The sequence below is a fragment of the Antedon bifida genome, chromosome 3, assembly GCF_963402885.1.
Source record: "Antedon bifida chromosome 3, ecAntBifi1.1, whole genome shotgun sequence".
In the NCBI taxonomy this organism is placed as follows: Eukaryota; Metazoa; Echinodermata; class Crinoidea; order Comatulida; family Antedonidae; genus Antedon; species Antedon bifida.
Genome location: NC_136228.1, coordinates 23,717,440 through 23,734,652, shown reverse-complemented (window position 1 = coordinate 23,734,652; position 17,213 = coordinate 23,717,440). Strand labels below are relative to the sequence as shown.

General features: G+C 34.0%; 2 protein-coding genes across 2 annotated transcripts in view; both read left to right on the top strand.

The window, feature by feature from the left end:
- The first annotated feature begins 385 nt into the window (after positions 1-385).
- LOC144838321 (polycystin family receptor for egg jelly-like) lies at positions 386-3,742 on the top strand. The gene is made up of 3 exons (XM_078693658.1): positions 386-914; positions 2,350-2,502; positions 3,621-3,742. The coding sequence occupies exons 1-3, from the start codon at positions 386-388 to the stop codon at positions 3,740-3,742; spliced, it is 804 nt and encodes a 267-aa protein (XP_078549784.1).
- Positions 3,743-5,165: 1,423 nt separating this feature from the next.
- The window catches only part of LOC144838320 (polycystin-1-like protein 2), a 54,349-nt gene continuing 42,301 nt past the window's right edge, over positions 5,166-17,213 (top strand). Inside the window, exon 1 of the mRNA XM_078693657.1 lies at positions 5,166-5,387. Within this exon, the coding sequence (XP_078549783.1) occupies positions 5,218-5,387 (170 nt within the window). The 5' untranslated portion in view covers positions 5,166-5,217. The remainder of the gene's footprint in view (positions 5,388-17,213) is intronic.

Below are 17,213 nucleotides of genomic sequence, written 5' to 3'. Positions count from 1 at the left end.
AGATGTCACTGGAACTGTTCAATGGGTTGAATGGAATTTTAATGGACAGATTATTAATACTACAACTACTCATAATACATGGAAATTTGAACAAGTTGGTTACAATAACATTTCTGTGACAGTTGGAAATACGTTTTCAACTGAGAAGTCATCTTTGCAGATCAACCTTCTCCATGGTATCACTGATGTACTTCTTGTAAACAATGGTCCTGTTCTGTTGACAGAAAACATTACATTTATCTTCTTTGTGAAGCACTTTGGAAGTGGATCAAAGTTTAATGTGAATACTGGTGATGGCAGTGTCCTGTCCTTAGATGAACCTGTGAAGCAACAGGATGTACAAAAGTACCTACCAACAGGTTTAAATCTACCTTTTGATCCAGAAATGTACTACACTTCAATTCTACATTATGAGTATTCACTAGATGGAAAGTATACAGCTAATGCTACTGCCTGGAATCTTGTAAATTCAAGGACTACATCTTCTATTGCATACGTCCAATTAAGACCATGTCGACTTCCAGACATCCACATTCGAGATGGAAGTGAAGTGACAAGTGATCTTTTTAAGTATAAAAGATATCAAAATATTTTATTCATTCCTGTCATCAAATTAGATTGTCAAGGTTCTATAAAAACTATTTTGGACTGGAAAGTATTTAAAATATCTGGTGCATTTTCAATTCCGGATGAAACAAATGAGTATCATCTACCCTCAAATATAAAGACATCATTAAAGGAGTTTTTTATTCCAAGTTTTACTCTGGATTATGGTTATTATATCTTCCAATTGACAGTAGCAATGGTTATGAGGGATGGCTCCATCGGAGTCAGTAATGTGGATCATAGCAAGCTAGAAGTTGTAGAAACTACTCTTGTTGCTTGGATAATTGGTGGCTCATTGATAAGAACAGGTAAATTGTGATTTTTCATTAATTAAATTAAGCAATAAGTTTAACCCTTCTTAAGTAGTATACTAATTCGGGGAGTAAGTGTGGCCGAGCGGTTAAGACAGTGGAACCGAAATCCATAGCCATAACATTGGCAAGGGTTTGAGGCTCACTCGCTCCATGGTTCTGGTGGTAGAACAAGTCTTCTCGGATAAGGACTATAAACCGTTTAAACTTTAAAAAACCTAGTACATCTTTTGAGACGAGTAGGGGGTTACCCCCGTGTACTAGTTCATTCATACACACACACCATCGTGGACAGACGTATTGGCGCTGTAGTTGGCTGCCGATGTCACAATGGAACCCTTAGTGGAGCAGTAGCCTTCAACTATGAAGTTTGCTCCTTAAAATAGAAGCAGTAGAAGAAGAAGATTTGTTCACTGATTTTATAAAAAAAATGTTGTTCTAAAAATATATTTATATAGCAGCTTATTAGCTTTTAACAAAATTGATAAACTATCCATAGTATAATTACGTCATAGTAAGAAAAAACTATAATTATTATAAATTGTAAAGATGCTGTATTTTATATTCTATTATTTTTACTGTATAGTATAGAGATATAATTGAAGCAATTGAAACATCTGACCAATTAACTCCCTAAGAAAAATGTAATTTCAATGATTTTTGTACTGTTTGGTAACAAAAGCGTTATCATGAAATTCCTTCTTTACTTAACTTCATCGGTCTGGACATAAACATAGAGAAGGAAATGTTTAAAGCCCCCTTCCCTACGTTTTTTAGATCTAATTTAAGATCACAAACTATATTTAATGTAAAAATAATACTATATGGTCCTATTGCGATAACTTTTTTCTTCTTTAAACGGTTAAAAATGTGAAAAATAAGTCGATTCTAATAATTATAGCGGCCCGCTATAAATCCCAAAATGCATTGCGCGCAGATTGATATTTTTGTTTTTCACCTGTAATTCGCCCACTTTTCGATCGATCGTGAGGCCAAAACAAATGGAAGACTCCTAACTTTTCAGCGAAAATACCAGGTTTTCCCCAATTTGTATCAATGGAGTCTGGCAAAAATAGAAAGACAATTAATGCAGCAACTATACAACGTCAGGCTAGGTATATAGCTAGCGTACGATGTTCGTACGTTACCGATGTTTACCAGCTAGGCCTACAAAACTAAGCTTACTAAGCCTAGCTAGGCTAGGCCTAAGACAGACCGTCCACGCGAGGTCGATCGCCGTGAGGTACTTAGGTAGTGCATTGTTTCTCACTTTTTATCATAATTTACCATAAAACGTACATTTAAGACAAGGAATGACATGGTTTAATGTTTTTAAAGTGATATATATGTATTATTTTCCAAAAAACGTCCAAAATTGCAGGGAAGGGGTCTTTAATATAAGGAACTTTATTAATCAATTATTTTTTTCTAGGATGGTATAAAAACATCACTATTGATGGTAGTGAATCTCATGACCCTGACTCAGCTGTTCCAAAATTTGTTTATAACTGGTTCTGTAGAACAGAGAACGAGACATTTCCAGATGATTTCAATGAATTAATGAACACGAAAACAATTTCAAAAGGTACTGTGATATTTTTTTCAATAAAGAAAAAAACGAGAGATTGACATTTTCGAAACAATCATGGAACCGTTTTAAAGATCAAGTAAATGTACCTCCGCCAAGGAGGTTATATTTTCACCCCTGTGTGTTTGTGTGTGTGTCTGGAGGCCACAGTTTTTATCCGATTCTCACCAAATTTGGCCACAATGATCTATGCCCCAAAAGCTCGGACGAGTTCGAATTTGAGGGGAAAGGGTCATAGGTCACGGTCAAAACTAACAAAAAACTATTTTACTGCCTAGAGACCACAATTTTTATCCGATTCTCACCAAACTTAGCCACAATGATCAATGACTCATCATATAATTGTGGTTAAATTTGAAGGGTTCAAAGATCAAGGTCCACAAAAAAAAAGAAATAAAAAAATAATAAAAAAAAACCTCAGTGGGACTTGAACCAGCAATCTCAACTGTGAGTGGCTGGATACATAACCATTGCACCAAATTCTCATCCACAACTTTGTAGTGTGCAGTTAGCCTATTTACACTTATAACTAATAACAAAAAATGTTTTAAATATATATATTTTTTCCGGGGACATTTTATGTAGGGGAATTTTAAAACATTGTAAATATTGTCTGTATTTGTATTGTGATTTTAAAGTTTTATTGTAAGTTTTTAATGTCTATTTATGAATTTATGCATGAACTATTGATTGTCACTTTCTTTACAATCTAAAACTTGTTTGAACTACTTGTTACATAGTATTCCCAAGTATCCCTCATCAGTAACACTCGCACCATACTAATAGATATTAGAATAGCAGTTCAAGTTTTTCACATCATGTTTTCACACGACATTAAGTTTTAAGGAAACCAACCTTTAAAGGTGAAACCAAATCGAGTAACGGATGCAAGTCTCTGGATGACTTCAGAGGAACAATTAAATGATATATCAAAATTGAAAAAATATTTATGCAATTGCCTTTGAAATTGAACATTATGATCACAAACAACAAACATGTTGATTCAGTTACAAACAATGTCCAAATCAATAAGCTTCTCACATACGAAATTCATTCATACTTTATAAACACATCTGGCCTGTTACCTAATGCTATTATTGTTATCAATATCATAGAGGAAGTTAAAATGTTGAACAAGCTTTTAGAAGAATTGTCAAAAAAGAGACAGTTGTTGATGTCGCCAAATTGCACCTATAAAAGTGGCTCTATTATAGACAACTCAATCTTGACTGACTAACAAATTGCTTTCCTGAAATGCTATACTTTGACCTGAGTAAAAAGGTTGCTTGGTGAAAATTAAATCTATACAATTTTGAAATTTAGTTTACAGGAAATCCTATATAGAATTCCAGATTGATAATTATGTGATATATTATTATATTATTATTAAATAGTGAATGAAGGTATGACCTGATAGTGGGGAACCTAATGAAATTTTGTGAGAAAGCTTCAACTCCTTTTTTATCATCTCTGTTTAAGATATATTTCTTGACTTCATTTGAAATTATTACTAAGACAATGTTAAAAATAAGTGTTGATTTTGTTATGAATGTATTTTGATAAAATTTGTGTATTTTCTGTTGAATAGTGAGTTCGATGGGAAATCCAGTTCGATTTCCTCGTTTTGAGTAATGCCGCGCCAACAAGACCACCAACCCATTTTAACTGTGTTCCTTCTGTTCTTCTAGAGCCTGATCCGGGAAAAGAGCACTATTTAAATACAGATTTTTTTTCTTTACATTCAAATTAATTACATTTTTTTATTTTCTGTTATTTGGTCATCAAGCCAAGCTGGTTCATTATGTGAATTAGAAATTAGCTATTCAAATGATAATAATAATATGTATAAACCCATTGTTTAATACCTACCACAAATAATTACCGATTATTGTATACATCAAGTTCATGTTTATTAGGTCAAAGGTCAATAAGTTTACTTCCGGTCATTTTCTAACAAAATGTTGCATTACAATAAATATAAATATATATAAATTTCAATGGCCAGCCGTTTTTTAGATACAATGCAAGTCACGGTGAAAGGTCAATAGTGCAGAAAAAAAGAATTTCTATTACATTTCGTCAAAATGTTCCATTACAATGAATATAAATATATACGCTCTGAGTATTTTGATACCAATATCTTGTTGATAGACCAAAGGGATACGAAGATAGGGCCAATTGGGCGCCATTTTTATCTTGGGGCTGTTACCATGGTTACGGGATCGTGACAATTTGTTACCTGGCATTTTTGGTATCCTAGCACCATATTAAAGAAGTGAAATCTCACTTTGGGCATTAAAATCCTACGGAAATAAACGAGGACCCTGACTATAAAATGCATACATTATATACGTTTTTAATGGTGGCCATTTTGAAATCTAAGATGGCGGCCAAAATAGGGTCAGGAAAAATTGGCCCCCAGTTGCAATGAATTCTGCTAGTCTTAAGGATTCCAAAACTGCCAAAAACTCAACTTGAGCATTAAAATCTCACGGAACTGATTTTTGGAACATTAGGTTCCCCACTATGATGTGTACTGAACTTGAAATTATTATTATCATTGCAGCAAAATATGTACAGAGTATATAAAATTGAACTGGAAAACTAAATTGTGAAAAAATTTCAACATACAACGTCCATGGGACATTTATTGCAGACAATACTGTGATGATATGATATTGTTTCATTTCAGGTGGTTGTTTACAAAAAGGAATGCACATTAAATCTAGTTATGAGAGTAAGCTCTTCATACCAGCTCAGACTCTTAAAGGCAATAACACATTTGTGTTTCGTCTAGTGATCACAGAACCGGGAAGAGATCCAGTTAGTACTCAACAAACTATATATATTAGTCCAGGACGTCCACCCTCACTTCATATACGGTATAGTATATAATATATTTTTGTTGGCTTAGTTGGAGGTGAAGGGGTTTACCTTGGTTTTCGAGGCTTAGTTAGAGGCCTATGCTCGTATGTCCCTCTTCAATCATCTTAGCGTCTTCTTTGAACTGGCAACTGGCAACTTTAGTTGGCCAGGTGGCCAAACCATATCCAGGGAAAAATTTCATTTAAAGACACCTTCCCTACGTTTTTTAGATCTAATTTAAGATCACAAACTATATTTAACTTTTTTCGTCTTTAAATGGTTAAAAATGTGAAAAATAAGTCGATTCTAATAATGATAGCGGCCCGCTATAAATCCCAAAATGCATTGCGCACGGATTGATATTTTTGTTTTTCTTCTGTAATTCACCCACTTTTCGATCGATCGTGAGGCCAAAATAACTTTTCAGCGAAAATACCGGGTTTTCCCCAATTTGTATCAACGGAGTCTGGCAAAAATTGAAAGACAATTAATGCAGCAACTATACAACGTCAGGCTAGGTATATAGCTAGCGTACGATGTTCGTACGTTCCGATGTTTACCAGCTAGGCCTACAAAGCTAAGCCTAGCTAGGCTAGGCCTAAAGACCGTCCACGAGAGGTCACTCGCCGCGAGCTACTTAGGTAGTGCATGGTTTCTCACTTTTTATCATAATTTACCATAAAACGTACATTTAAGACAAGGAATGACCTGGTTTAATGTTTTTAAAGTAATATATATTTATTATTTTTACAAAACATCACAAATTGTAGGGAAGGTGTCTTTAAAAATGTTGTTTAGCAATGTTGCTAATCAAACTGATTTTTAAGTTGAGAAATATAGTTTTGTATTGTATTTTTTGCTACACAATTTTAGAAATGTTTAGCAATAAGGTTGTTTTGTATAGCTGTTTGCTATGCTACACTGGCGAAAATGTTCCTTTTCAAAAAGATGCTGGACTACAAACTTCAACTTTGTCGGCCTAACTAAGCAAGCAAATAGACCTACCTTATTTTAATCATAAAATCACACAAGTATAAAAAAAAAAAAAAAATAACTTTATTGAACAGACGCTTTTAGAACAGCGGCACACGTTTTATGACGTGCGTTCATAAGTTTAAAGAAAAGGAAATGAATTATACAATAGTGAAAAAGTACAACACTTAACTATAGAGTATAGGACTACTGTATATAAGTATATTTATTCATTATTATTATTATTTATGTTCTTGTTAATACTGTATTATTATGAACGTTAATTGTAATTTATTTACAGTGGTACTATTTTTATTATTATTTATGTTTTCCTAATTATTTTTATACTTTAGTCTTATTTTTAGTATTTTATTAACATTTTTATCTTAGAAAAATCATGATTTATGTTTTGAGAGTTATAATGAATATAAATTTTTAAGAAGAAACCTCCATGTAACAGTTAAGTGTTGTTTACAGTGATAAAATAATTAATAATATGAAAGGCCTAAAATAAACCAAACTTAGCATTTGTAAAAATTAACAAATTAAAGTATGAAGTTAAACATAAGAAAATAAACATTTAAAATCAACGAATACAGTAAACACAAATAGTAATTTTAAAAAGATTTACAGAGATGTACACCAGTCTTTCTCTGTAACATTAAATACAATAATAGCGAAAATTAATAAACAAAATTATAAAGCAACAATGCAAATTAGCTATTTTTTAACTCGGATCTTTTTTTCCAGGCAACTTTAAGAAAATTCTTACAGTATTTGTCAAATGCTGTCAAGACAGCTTTACTAGGATCCAAGTTAATATCCCCGCCTAAAACTATAGTAGTTTTTCCATTAACATCAGCATTTATAAAATGTTCCCATGTTGCAGACTCATCCAAATTTTCAAGGTCATTATTTAGCTTCACTAATTGGATCTCCCTTATAGCATTAAAAGCTTGGCAATTAAATAAAAAGTGTTGTACATTTTCTATTTCACCACTCTGACATAAAGTGCAGTGGCCAGATATTTCTTTAGACCATTTACAGGTTCGTCCATCTAGAGGTAAAGTGTTGGATCTTAATTTAAATTTTAAGCTTGCACCTGTGAAATTGGTTTTATCAAGAAGATAACTCTCAAGGCTAGGACTTTCTTTTAGTTTGGAGTAATCTTCAAGGGATGACTTTTGGTTTATATTATTTAACCAATCCAAAGTGTATGCATCTGCAACATGATCATCTATGGTTTTAACAGAGAATGAATTAAAAGTATAATTTTCAGTATCAAAAACTTGTTCAAACATATTTAAGTCTTGGCATTTATCTAAATTTTCTTTACATAAAGCTAAAAAGTTGTATTTTAAAGAATCAAAATCACTGTTAAGTTGAAACATGCAATGGAGTGAAATATTAGGCCATCTATTTACATTCATATTTATAACACAAGTGTGAAAACAAATAGTTTGTAATCGATTTGAGATTCCATAATTCTTACTTGGTTTCCTGCTTCAAATAGACAGAATCGGGCGGTGTCGAGGTCGCACATTAACATCTCCATATCCCTTGTATGCAATTCAGACTATCGTAAAAACGCCCTCATTTGGTGAGAGTGGTGGTCTGGTATGGTATCATCTAGTCCTGACATGTTTTAAAAGCGGGTTCCACCTCCAATGTTAGGGTACTATCGTGCATGAAAATACCTGTTAACCATAGTTGTTGTAGATCTTTTTGCAGAATCTGTGATAACTCCCTCCACTGAATACCTGAAATATATAAAGGATTTCTACAGAACATTTCTGAGCCCGGGGCTGAAAGGAAATCTTGACCGTTCTTCCATGATCCATGACATGTATGGGGCTCTGGTTGAGTACCTGTCCAACAGCGATGGTGGTCGGCAACATTAGGTGAGTTCACCAACTCGATATCTGGATGGAGGATAATCCGGTCCGCTTGTCTAGTGGCTAGGAGCCACTACCAAGCCCACCGCACAGCCATGCCCCCTCAAGGTGCCTGATCTCACGATCAGTGGGAAACATGGTTGGACCGCCAAACAAAGTAATCTCACCTACCACTTCCACAGTAGTCCACTTACCAGCCATACCATTCTTTCCACATCCCAGAGGTCCACATGTCGATACATTTTGCAGGTCTCCCTGTGGCCGATCAAAATAGAAACGGCCGTCGAACCAAATGAAGCCCATGACAACAACTACACTCAAGCCCTCTGTCGGGTACTCTGGGCCAGTGGTTTAAACCACGCCGGAGCAAGTGACACATGTGAATGGCAAAAGACTTGACACCGGGCAAGATTGAACTCACCAGGAGCACCTCCTCCATCTTGGAGACATCTGTTTCGCTGACATCGGCAAACAGTAACCGATTCATATCGATAACAGCTCCTTGCGGATAATATGAAGAAAATCCTCACACAAAAGCATATTATCAATGATGGGGAAAACATAAAAAAATTTGTGCTACTCTTTTGTTTGCATCGCATACTGTTCACATTAATTTCCACACATCCCAGATTGGTTAGTTAGTTTCTCCTCACAGCTGCCAGTCAGGCCTCCATAGTGGAAGTACTGTAGTGTTGGTAGGTGGCTCCAATGTCATAGTCCCAGACTGGTCAGTGCTGAGACCACGAGCCTCTGGAAAGTGACTCGGATTCCCCTCATAGGCCCTCCTTGCACTTGCTTTATTATTATTATTATTATTACTTGTATAGCGCACATTTATACAACATTTAATTATAATCAGCGGCGCTTCACATCAATTAGTATCGTAACATTGTTTGAAATATAGTGCTTTTAAATGTTTTTTATGTGTCATCATTATCTTCTGAGAGTACCTGAAATGATTGTGGGGGCGCAAAAGAAGTAAGGACCATATCCTTGACCTTATTCCTATCCCTTATAACTATCATACTTTTCAAATTCCCTAATTGTTTGGGGAGAATTGTCCCTGGACCCAATACAAAACTATAGCAAGCTCCTGTATCTATTCTAAAATATATCTCCCCATTCTTTTTTTTTTTGTCTCCCCTCCTGTTGCGTAGAGGTATCTAATTTTGCTTGGAAGATTGCGGGAAGCTCGTCCTCCATGAATGCTTTAATGATTCACCTAAAACCCTCCATTTCTATTAGATTAGATTCACACTAAAGTCACTTTCGCTAATCAATGGTGAGACCTATAGCTTTAGATTTAGGAGTTCTCGATTTTCTTTTGGGAGCTCTCTCCTCATCCTCCTCCCTAGAGCTAAAACTTAAATCTAATGTAAAAAGCAACTAGATAAATAAAAATCAATCAATCAATCAATCTTTATTTCCATCATAACAAACATAAAATACAAACTAGACATGAAACTCGTCACTTTGACGAGTTAGTTATCTGCACGACAAACGCCACGCACACGTCATACGTTAGAATTTTGCACACAGAAAAAAATTATGGCATATGACCTGATCTGAAGAATATGATATGTTGTTAGATCTGAATTCTGTCAATTTTGTGTCATATAGTATATACAGTATAAACAGTATAATTTGTATACATATAACATACAGTGTAGAATAGGTGAAATTACGGGACCAGCCATTTCTTCAATTTTTTAACATGGCGACGGTATCAAAATGAAACACTAAAATAATAATTTCGGAAGGATATTATCTCAGCAACAACATATTAGCATGTAGAAGAAATTTGGATACGTAAAATATAGATGCGCGCTCTTTTAAATGTGATGAACTGTGACGCAAAATATGAAAATATGACTTTTTTTATTTAACTGGCCATATGATGACGTCACAACATCCGATTGGCAAAATTTTCACATGATTTTGTATCTACAATCCAATAGCTTCCAGAAAACGTTTTAATCGTGATTATTACATTTTATTCTTACGAGCTATAACAGATTAAAATTTACTGTAAAGATAAAATTAATGACCCACATAATTTAAATTTTTAGGCATGATGACGTTATAAAAATCAAAATATTTTTAACTCATGCGAAAGATAGTTGATTGACCTAGATAATATTAAAATCTCGGAGAAAATGGAAGACGGATAAGCGTGATGCGCTCCATTGAATGTGATGAGCAATAACGAAAGAGACAAAAATCCTATTTTTTACATTTGTGTGGCCATACGATGACGTCACAACATCCGTAAGGAAAAAATTCTGCATGAATTCATATCTACAACATATCTGCTTACATATTAAGTTAAAAAACTCGGGGGTAACGGTTGATCCTGAGGAGCTATAATAGATTCAAAATAGGCATAATTTTGACAATATTTTGTAACTTTTGCAACTAAAACGCATGCAAATGGTCTAAATAAACGTGTACGTACGACGTCATTTTAATTTGAAATGATGTCAATCTTTTTAAAAATGACTAGGAAAGGCTGGAAAATCACAATTTAATAGAAAAAAACATGATTTTCATGTTGCGTGCGCACTGCACGGCTAAAATTGTTCGCGCGCGGGGGAAATTTTGACATGCGCAAAATGTCATGAACGGCGTAAAAAGTTGATTAGAAATTAATTTTGCGCATTTTAAAATTTTAAATGCGCGTGCGCGCGTAACTTCGTGTAAAACATGCCATTTTTAGGGCACAAAAAGTTAGCGCAAGATATAAATTAGACTTTTGCTAAGTTTCAAATTAAATTGTTATATGGTTTTCGATCTATGTTAAATACGCGAAATTCATAAAAATGCGCGTAAGTCATGTTGCGCAACTCTGACGTCATTCAATTATAGGAAAGCACAACTTCACGTGATTGCCCATATGTTGACAAAGTTATAAAATGTTAACTTTACACGTTTTAGAGATACGCTCTGCACAAAAATGACAGAAAGAAAGAAGAGTAATACAGAAAAACTAGATTTGAACTCGTCCCTTTGACGAGTTCGGGTTATCCGCGCAAACGCAACATGCACATACTTAACTATATGAACCTCGACAATTATTATGCCATCCTATGACATGAAATAAATATGTTTACAGTGCTGAATTGTACCTATTATGTAGCATACACCATTACAGTATTTTACAGAATAAACTGTATATTTTGCCAATCAGATGCTGTGACGTCATCATATGGCCAGTTGAATTCAAAAAGTCATATTTTCATCTCTTGCGTAAAAGTTCATTGCGTTTAAACGAGAGCGCATCTCACTTTTTCACAAAGTATGTGCATGTTGTGTCTACAATCCAATAGCTTCCAGAAAACTTTTTAATCATGATTATCACTTTTTATTCTGACGAGCTATAACAGATTGAACTTTACCGTAAAGATGAAAATAAGTGACCACCGTTATTTACGTTTTTAGACATGATGACGTTATAAAAATTAAAATATTTTTAATTCATGCGAAAGATAGTTGATTGACATAGACAATTTTAAAATTTCGGGAGAAATGGAATACGTATAAGCGAGATGCGCTTTGTTGAATGTGATGGGCAATAACGAAAGAGTAAAAAATCCTATATTTTACATTCGTGTGGCCATACGATGACATCATAACATCCGAGTGGTAAAGGTTCTGCATGAATTCATATCTACAACATATCTGCTTACATATTAAATTAAAAAAATTGGGGGTCGTGGATGATCCTGAGGAGCTATAATAGATTAAAAATAGGCTTAATTATGACAATATGTTGTCACTTTTGCAACTAAAACGCGCGCAAATGGTCTAAATCAACGTGTTCGTATGACGTTATTTTAATTTGAAATGATGTAAATCTTTTTTAAAATGACTAAGAAAGGCTGTAAAATCATTATTCAAGAAAAAAACACATGATTTTCATGCTCCGTGCGCACCTTACGCGTAAATTTTTTCGCGCGCGTGGGAAATTTTTACATGCTCAAAACGTCCCGATCAGCGTAGAAAGTTGATTAGAAATTAATTTTGCGCATTTTTAAATTTTAAATGCGCGTGCGCGCGTAACTTCTTGTGAAACATGTCATTTTTAATCCATAGAAAGTTTGCCCTTGATATGACTTAAATTTTTACCAAGTGTCAATACAAAATGACTTTTGGTTTATAATCTATGACCTATTATTGAAATTCATAAAATTGCGCGTAACTTACGCTGCGCGACTCTAACGTCATTAAAAATATGGAGGTGCACAACTTCAGGTAAATGTCCATATACAAAGTTATGTCTACAAAAATTTGAGATATAGCTGCAACAAAAATCCGGGAAAGAAAGAAGAATAAAGATGAAGAAAAAGAAACGTGACAATAACAAGGGTTATCCGCAACTAAGTTGCGGATAACCAAAAAAAAAAAAAAAAAGATGATGATGAAACAGGACAGTTACAAGGAGTTATCCGCCATAGTGCGGATAACTAATAATACAGAAAAAAAATATTGATCCACTACAATCACAAGGAGTTATCCGCTACTAAGCGGATAACTAATTAAGATGGAGGACGTACAACTAAAGCAGAGCCTGAAAAAAGCGTTGTACTACCTTTACAATAATAACACTAACAGTAACTTACACATAATAATATTGAAGGAACATAAATAAATATTTATAAATATACATATTCACAATTTACAAAAGACATAACCCACCCACCCTTGTAATATGCATAGCCAACAGGCAAATTATTCCAATATTTGGGACCCGTTGAAAATACAGATTTGATTTTATGAATATCTAGCCGATAATTGTTTTTATTTCTAGTATCGTACCCATGGATACTTTTGTGTTCAGTTCGTTCGTTCATTTTTATTTCACAATGCATCAAACTTGTTATTTATACAGATTAATTCAATTCAAAGTATTAAACTAGATTTGAACTCTGACGAGTTAGTTATCCGCACGACAAACGCTACGCGCACGTCATACGTTGGAATTTTGCACATGGACAAAATTATGGCATTATGACCTGAACTGAAGAATATGATATGCTGTTAGTGCTGAATTCTGTCAATTTTGTGTCATATAGCATATACAGTGCAAACGGTATAATCTGTATACATGTTACATACAGTGTAGAATAGGTGAAATTACGGGACCCCCCGTTTATTCTTATTTTTAACATGGCGACGGTATCAAAATGAAACACTAAGATAGCAATTTCGGAAGGACATTATCTCAGCAATCACATAATTAACGTGTAGAAGAAATTTAAATACGTAAAATATAGATGCGCGCCCTTTTAAATGTGATGAACTATTACGCAAAATATGAAAATACGACTTTTTTTATTCAACTGGCCATATGATGACGTCACAACGTCCGATTGGCAAAATGTTTACATGAATTCGTATCTACAATCCAATAGCTTCCAGAAAAAGTTTTAATCATGATTATCCCGATTTATTCTGACGAGCTATAACAGATTGAAAATTACTGTAAAGATGAAAATAAGTGACCCACGTTATTTACATTTTTAGACATGATGACGTCAAAAAATTAAAATATTTTTAACCCATGCGAAAGGTAGTTGATTGACCTAGAAAATATCAAAATCTGGGTTAAAATGAAAAGCGGATAAGTGGAGATGCGCTCTATTAAATGTGATGCTCTATGACGAAAGATACAAAAATCCTATATTTTCTATTCGCATGGCCATACGATGACGTCACAATGTCCTGTTAGCAATATTGATGCATGATAAGATATCTACAACTCATCATCTTCCAGAATACGTTATAAAAATAACTTTTACCGTTTAGTTTAGAAACTACGACTGTTTTAAAAAAGGTATAATTTTGACAAATTTTAAGGACTTTTTCATCAAAAACGTACGTAAATTATCCAATTCGACGTGCTCGTATGACGTTAATTTTAAGTCAAAATTGTTTAAAAGTTGGTAAAATTACTAGAAAAGGCTGGAAAAACATAAATCCCGCGAAAAAAAATTGTTTTCAACGCTATGTGCGCACCACGCGCGTAAAAATATGCGTGCGCGTGGGAATTTTTGACATGCTCAAACTGACGTAAAACGCGTAGAAAGTTGATTAGAAATTGATTTTTCGAATTTTGAAATTTTAAACGCGCGGGCGCACGTAACTTTGTGTGAAACATGCCATTTTTTTCCCACAGTCAGTTAGTGCAAGATATAACTTAAACTTTTTCTAAGTTTCAATATAAAATGTTATATGGTTTTCGATCTATGTTAAATACGCGAAATTCATAAAAACGCGCGCAAGTCACGTTGCGCAACTCTGACGTCATTCACAATAGCAGGTGCACAACATCATGTGAATGCCCACATGTTGACAAAGTTATAAAATGTTATGTTTACACGTTTTTGAGTTACGCGTGACACAAAAATGACAGAAAGAAAGAAGAATACAGACTAGATTTGAACTCGTCACTTTGACGAGTTAGTTATCCGCACGACAAACGCCACGTGCACGTCATACGTTGGAATATAGCACACGGAAAAAGATTATAGCATTATGACCTGAACTGAACAATATGATATGTTGTTAGTTTTGAATTCTGTCAATTTTGTGTCATATAGTATATACAGTATAAACGGTATAATCTGTATACATATTACATACAGTGTAGAATAGGTGAAATTACGGGACCCCCCCGTTTATTCCTATTTTTAACATGGCGACGGTATCAAAATGAAACACTAAGATAGCAATTTCGGAAGGATATTATCTCAGTAACAACATATTAACATGTAGAAGAAATTTGAATACGTAAAAAATAGATGCGTGCTCTTTTAAATGTGATGAACTATGACGCAAAAGATGAAAATACAATTTTTTTTGTTCAACTGGCCATATGATGACGTCACAACGTCGGATTGGAAAAATTTTGATATGAATTCGTATTTACAATACAATAGCTTCCAGAAAACGTTTTAATCATGATTACCGCTTTTTATTCTTACGAGCTATAACAGATTGAAAGTTACTGTAAAGATGAAAATAAGTGACCCACGTTATTTACATTTTTAGACATGATGACGTCAAAAAAATTAAAATATTTTTAACCCATGCGAAAGGTAGTTGATTGACCTAAAAAATATCAAAATCTGGGTTAAAATGAAAAACGGATAAGCGAAGATGCGCTCTATTAAATGTGATGCTCTATGACAAAAGATACAAAAATCCTATATTTTATATTCGCATGGCCATACGATGACGTCACAATGTCCTGTTAGCAATATTGATGCATGATACGATATCTACAACTCATCATCTTCCAGAATACGTAATAAAAATAACTTTTACCGTTTAGTTTAGAAACTACGACTGTTTTAAAAAAGGTATAATTTTGACAAATTTTAAGGAATTTTTGAACTTTTTCATCAAAAACGTACGTAAATTATCCAATTCGACGTGCTGGTATGACGTTAATTTTAAGTCGAAATTGTTTAAAAGTTGGTAAAATTACTTGAAAAGGCTGGAAAAACATAAATCACGACGAAAAAATTGTTTTTAACGCAACGTGCGCACCGCGCGCATAAAAATATGCGCGCGCGTGGGAATTTTTGACATGCTCAAAATGACATAAAACGCGTAGAAAGTTGATTAGTAATTGATTTTTCGCATTTTGAAATTTTAAACGCGCGTGCGCGCGTAACTTCGTGTAAAACATGCCATTTTTTTCTCACAGTCAGTTAGCGCAAGATATAACTTAAACCTTTTCTAAGTTTCAAATTAAAATGTTATATGGTTTTCGATCTATGTTAAATACGCGAAATTCATAAAAACGCGCGTAAGTCACGTTGCGCAACTATGACGTCATTCACAATAGCGGGTGCACAAATTCATGTGAACGCCCACATGTTGACAAAGTTATAAAATGTTATGTTTACACGTTTTTGAGTTACGCGTGACACAAAAATGACAGAAAGAAAGAAGAATACAGACTAGATTTGAACTCGTCACTACGGACGAGTTAGGTTATCCGCAGCCCAAAAGCCACGTGCACGTCATACGTTAGAATATTGCACACAGAAAAAGATTATTATGACTACTATACTATACTATAGGTCCCTGGACCTATTTGTTTATCACAAATAGCCAATCAGTACTTAGTCTTATTTGGCCTGCTACATTATAGCAGTAGGTAGGAAATAACTGATTTGGGCTATACCAAATGCTGTTACAGCATATACAGTATAAGCTTTATACGTACTATATACAGTTCAGAATAGGTGAAAATAAGTGACCAAAGTTATTGACGCTTTTGAACATGATGACGTCATCACAAATTTAAAAATGGTAAATCATGCGAAAGATAATTGATTGACCTAGACATTATATAAAAATAGGAGGAAATAGAATACGGATAAGTAGAGATGAGCTCTACTAAATGTGATGCACTATGACAAAAGAGACAAAAATCCTATATTTTATATTCGAGTGGCCATACGATGACGTCACAATGTCCGGTTAGCCATATTCATGCATGATTCGATATCTACAACTCATCTACTTCCAGAATATGTAATTTAAAAAAAGTTCACCACGTAGTTTAGAATTTATGACTGTTTAAAAAAGGGCATAATTTTCACAAATTTTTTAACTTTTTCAACAAAAACGCGCGCAAATTGTGCAATTCTACGTTCTCCTATGACGTGATTTTAAGTCGAAATTGTTTAAAAGTTGGTAAAATTACTATAGAGAAATGGCTTGAAAAACCAAAATCTCGCAAAAAAATGATTTTTTTTGCGCTACGTGTGCGCACGTAAAAAATGCGCATGCGTTGGAATTTTTGACATGCTCAAAATGACATGAAACGCGTAAAAAATTGATTAGAAATTGATTTTTCGCATTTTTAAATTTTAAACGCGCGTGCGCACGTAACTTCGTGTGAAACATGCCATTTTTTTCCACAGTCAGTTAGCGCAAGACATAAATTAAACTTTTGTTAAG

Bases quoted from the DNA above. Each gene is read 5' to 3' on its own strand.
- LOC144838321 (XM_078693658.1), top strand. From the start codon at position 386: ATGTACTACACTTCAATTCTACATTATGAGTATTCACTAGATGGAAAG. The intron at 915-2,349 runs GTAAATTGTGAT...ATTTTTTTCTAG, and splicing joins TGGCTCATTGATAAGAACAG to GATGGTATAAAAACATCACT. The intron at 2,503-3,620 runs GTACTGTGATAT...TCAATATCATAG, and splicing joins CACGAAAACAATTTCAAAAG to AGGAAGTTAAAATGTTGAAC.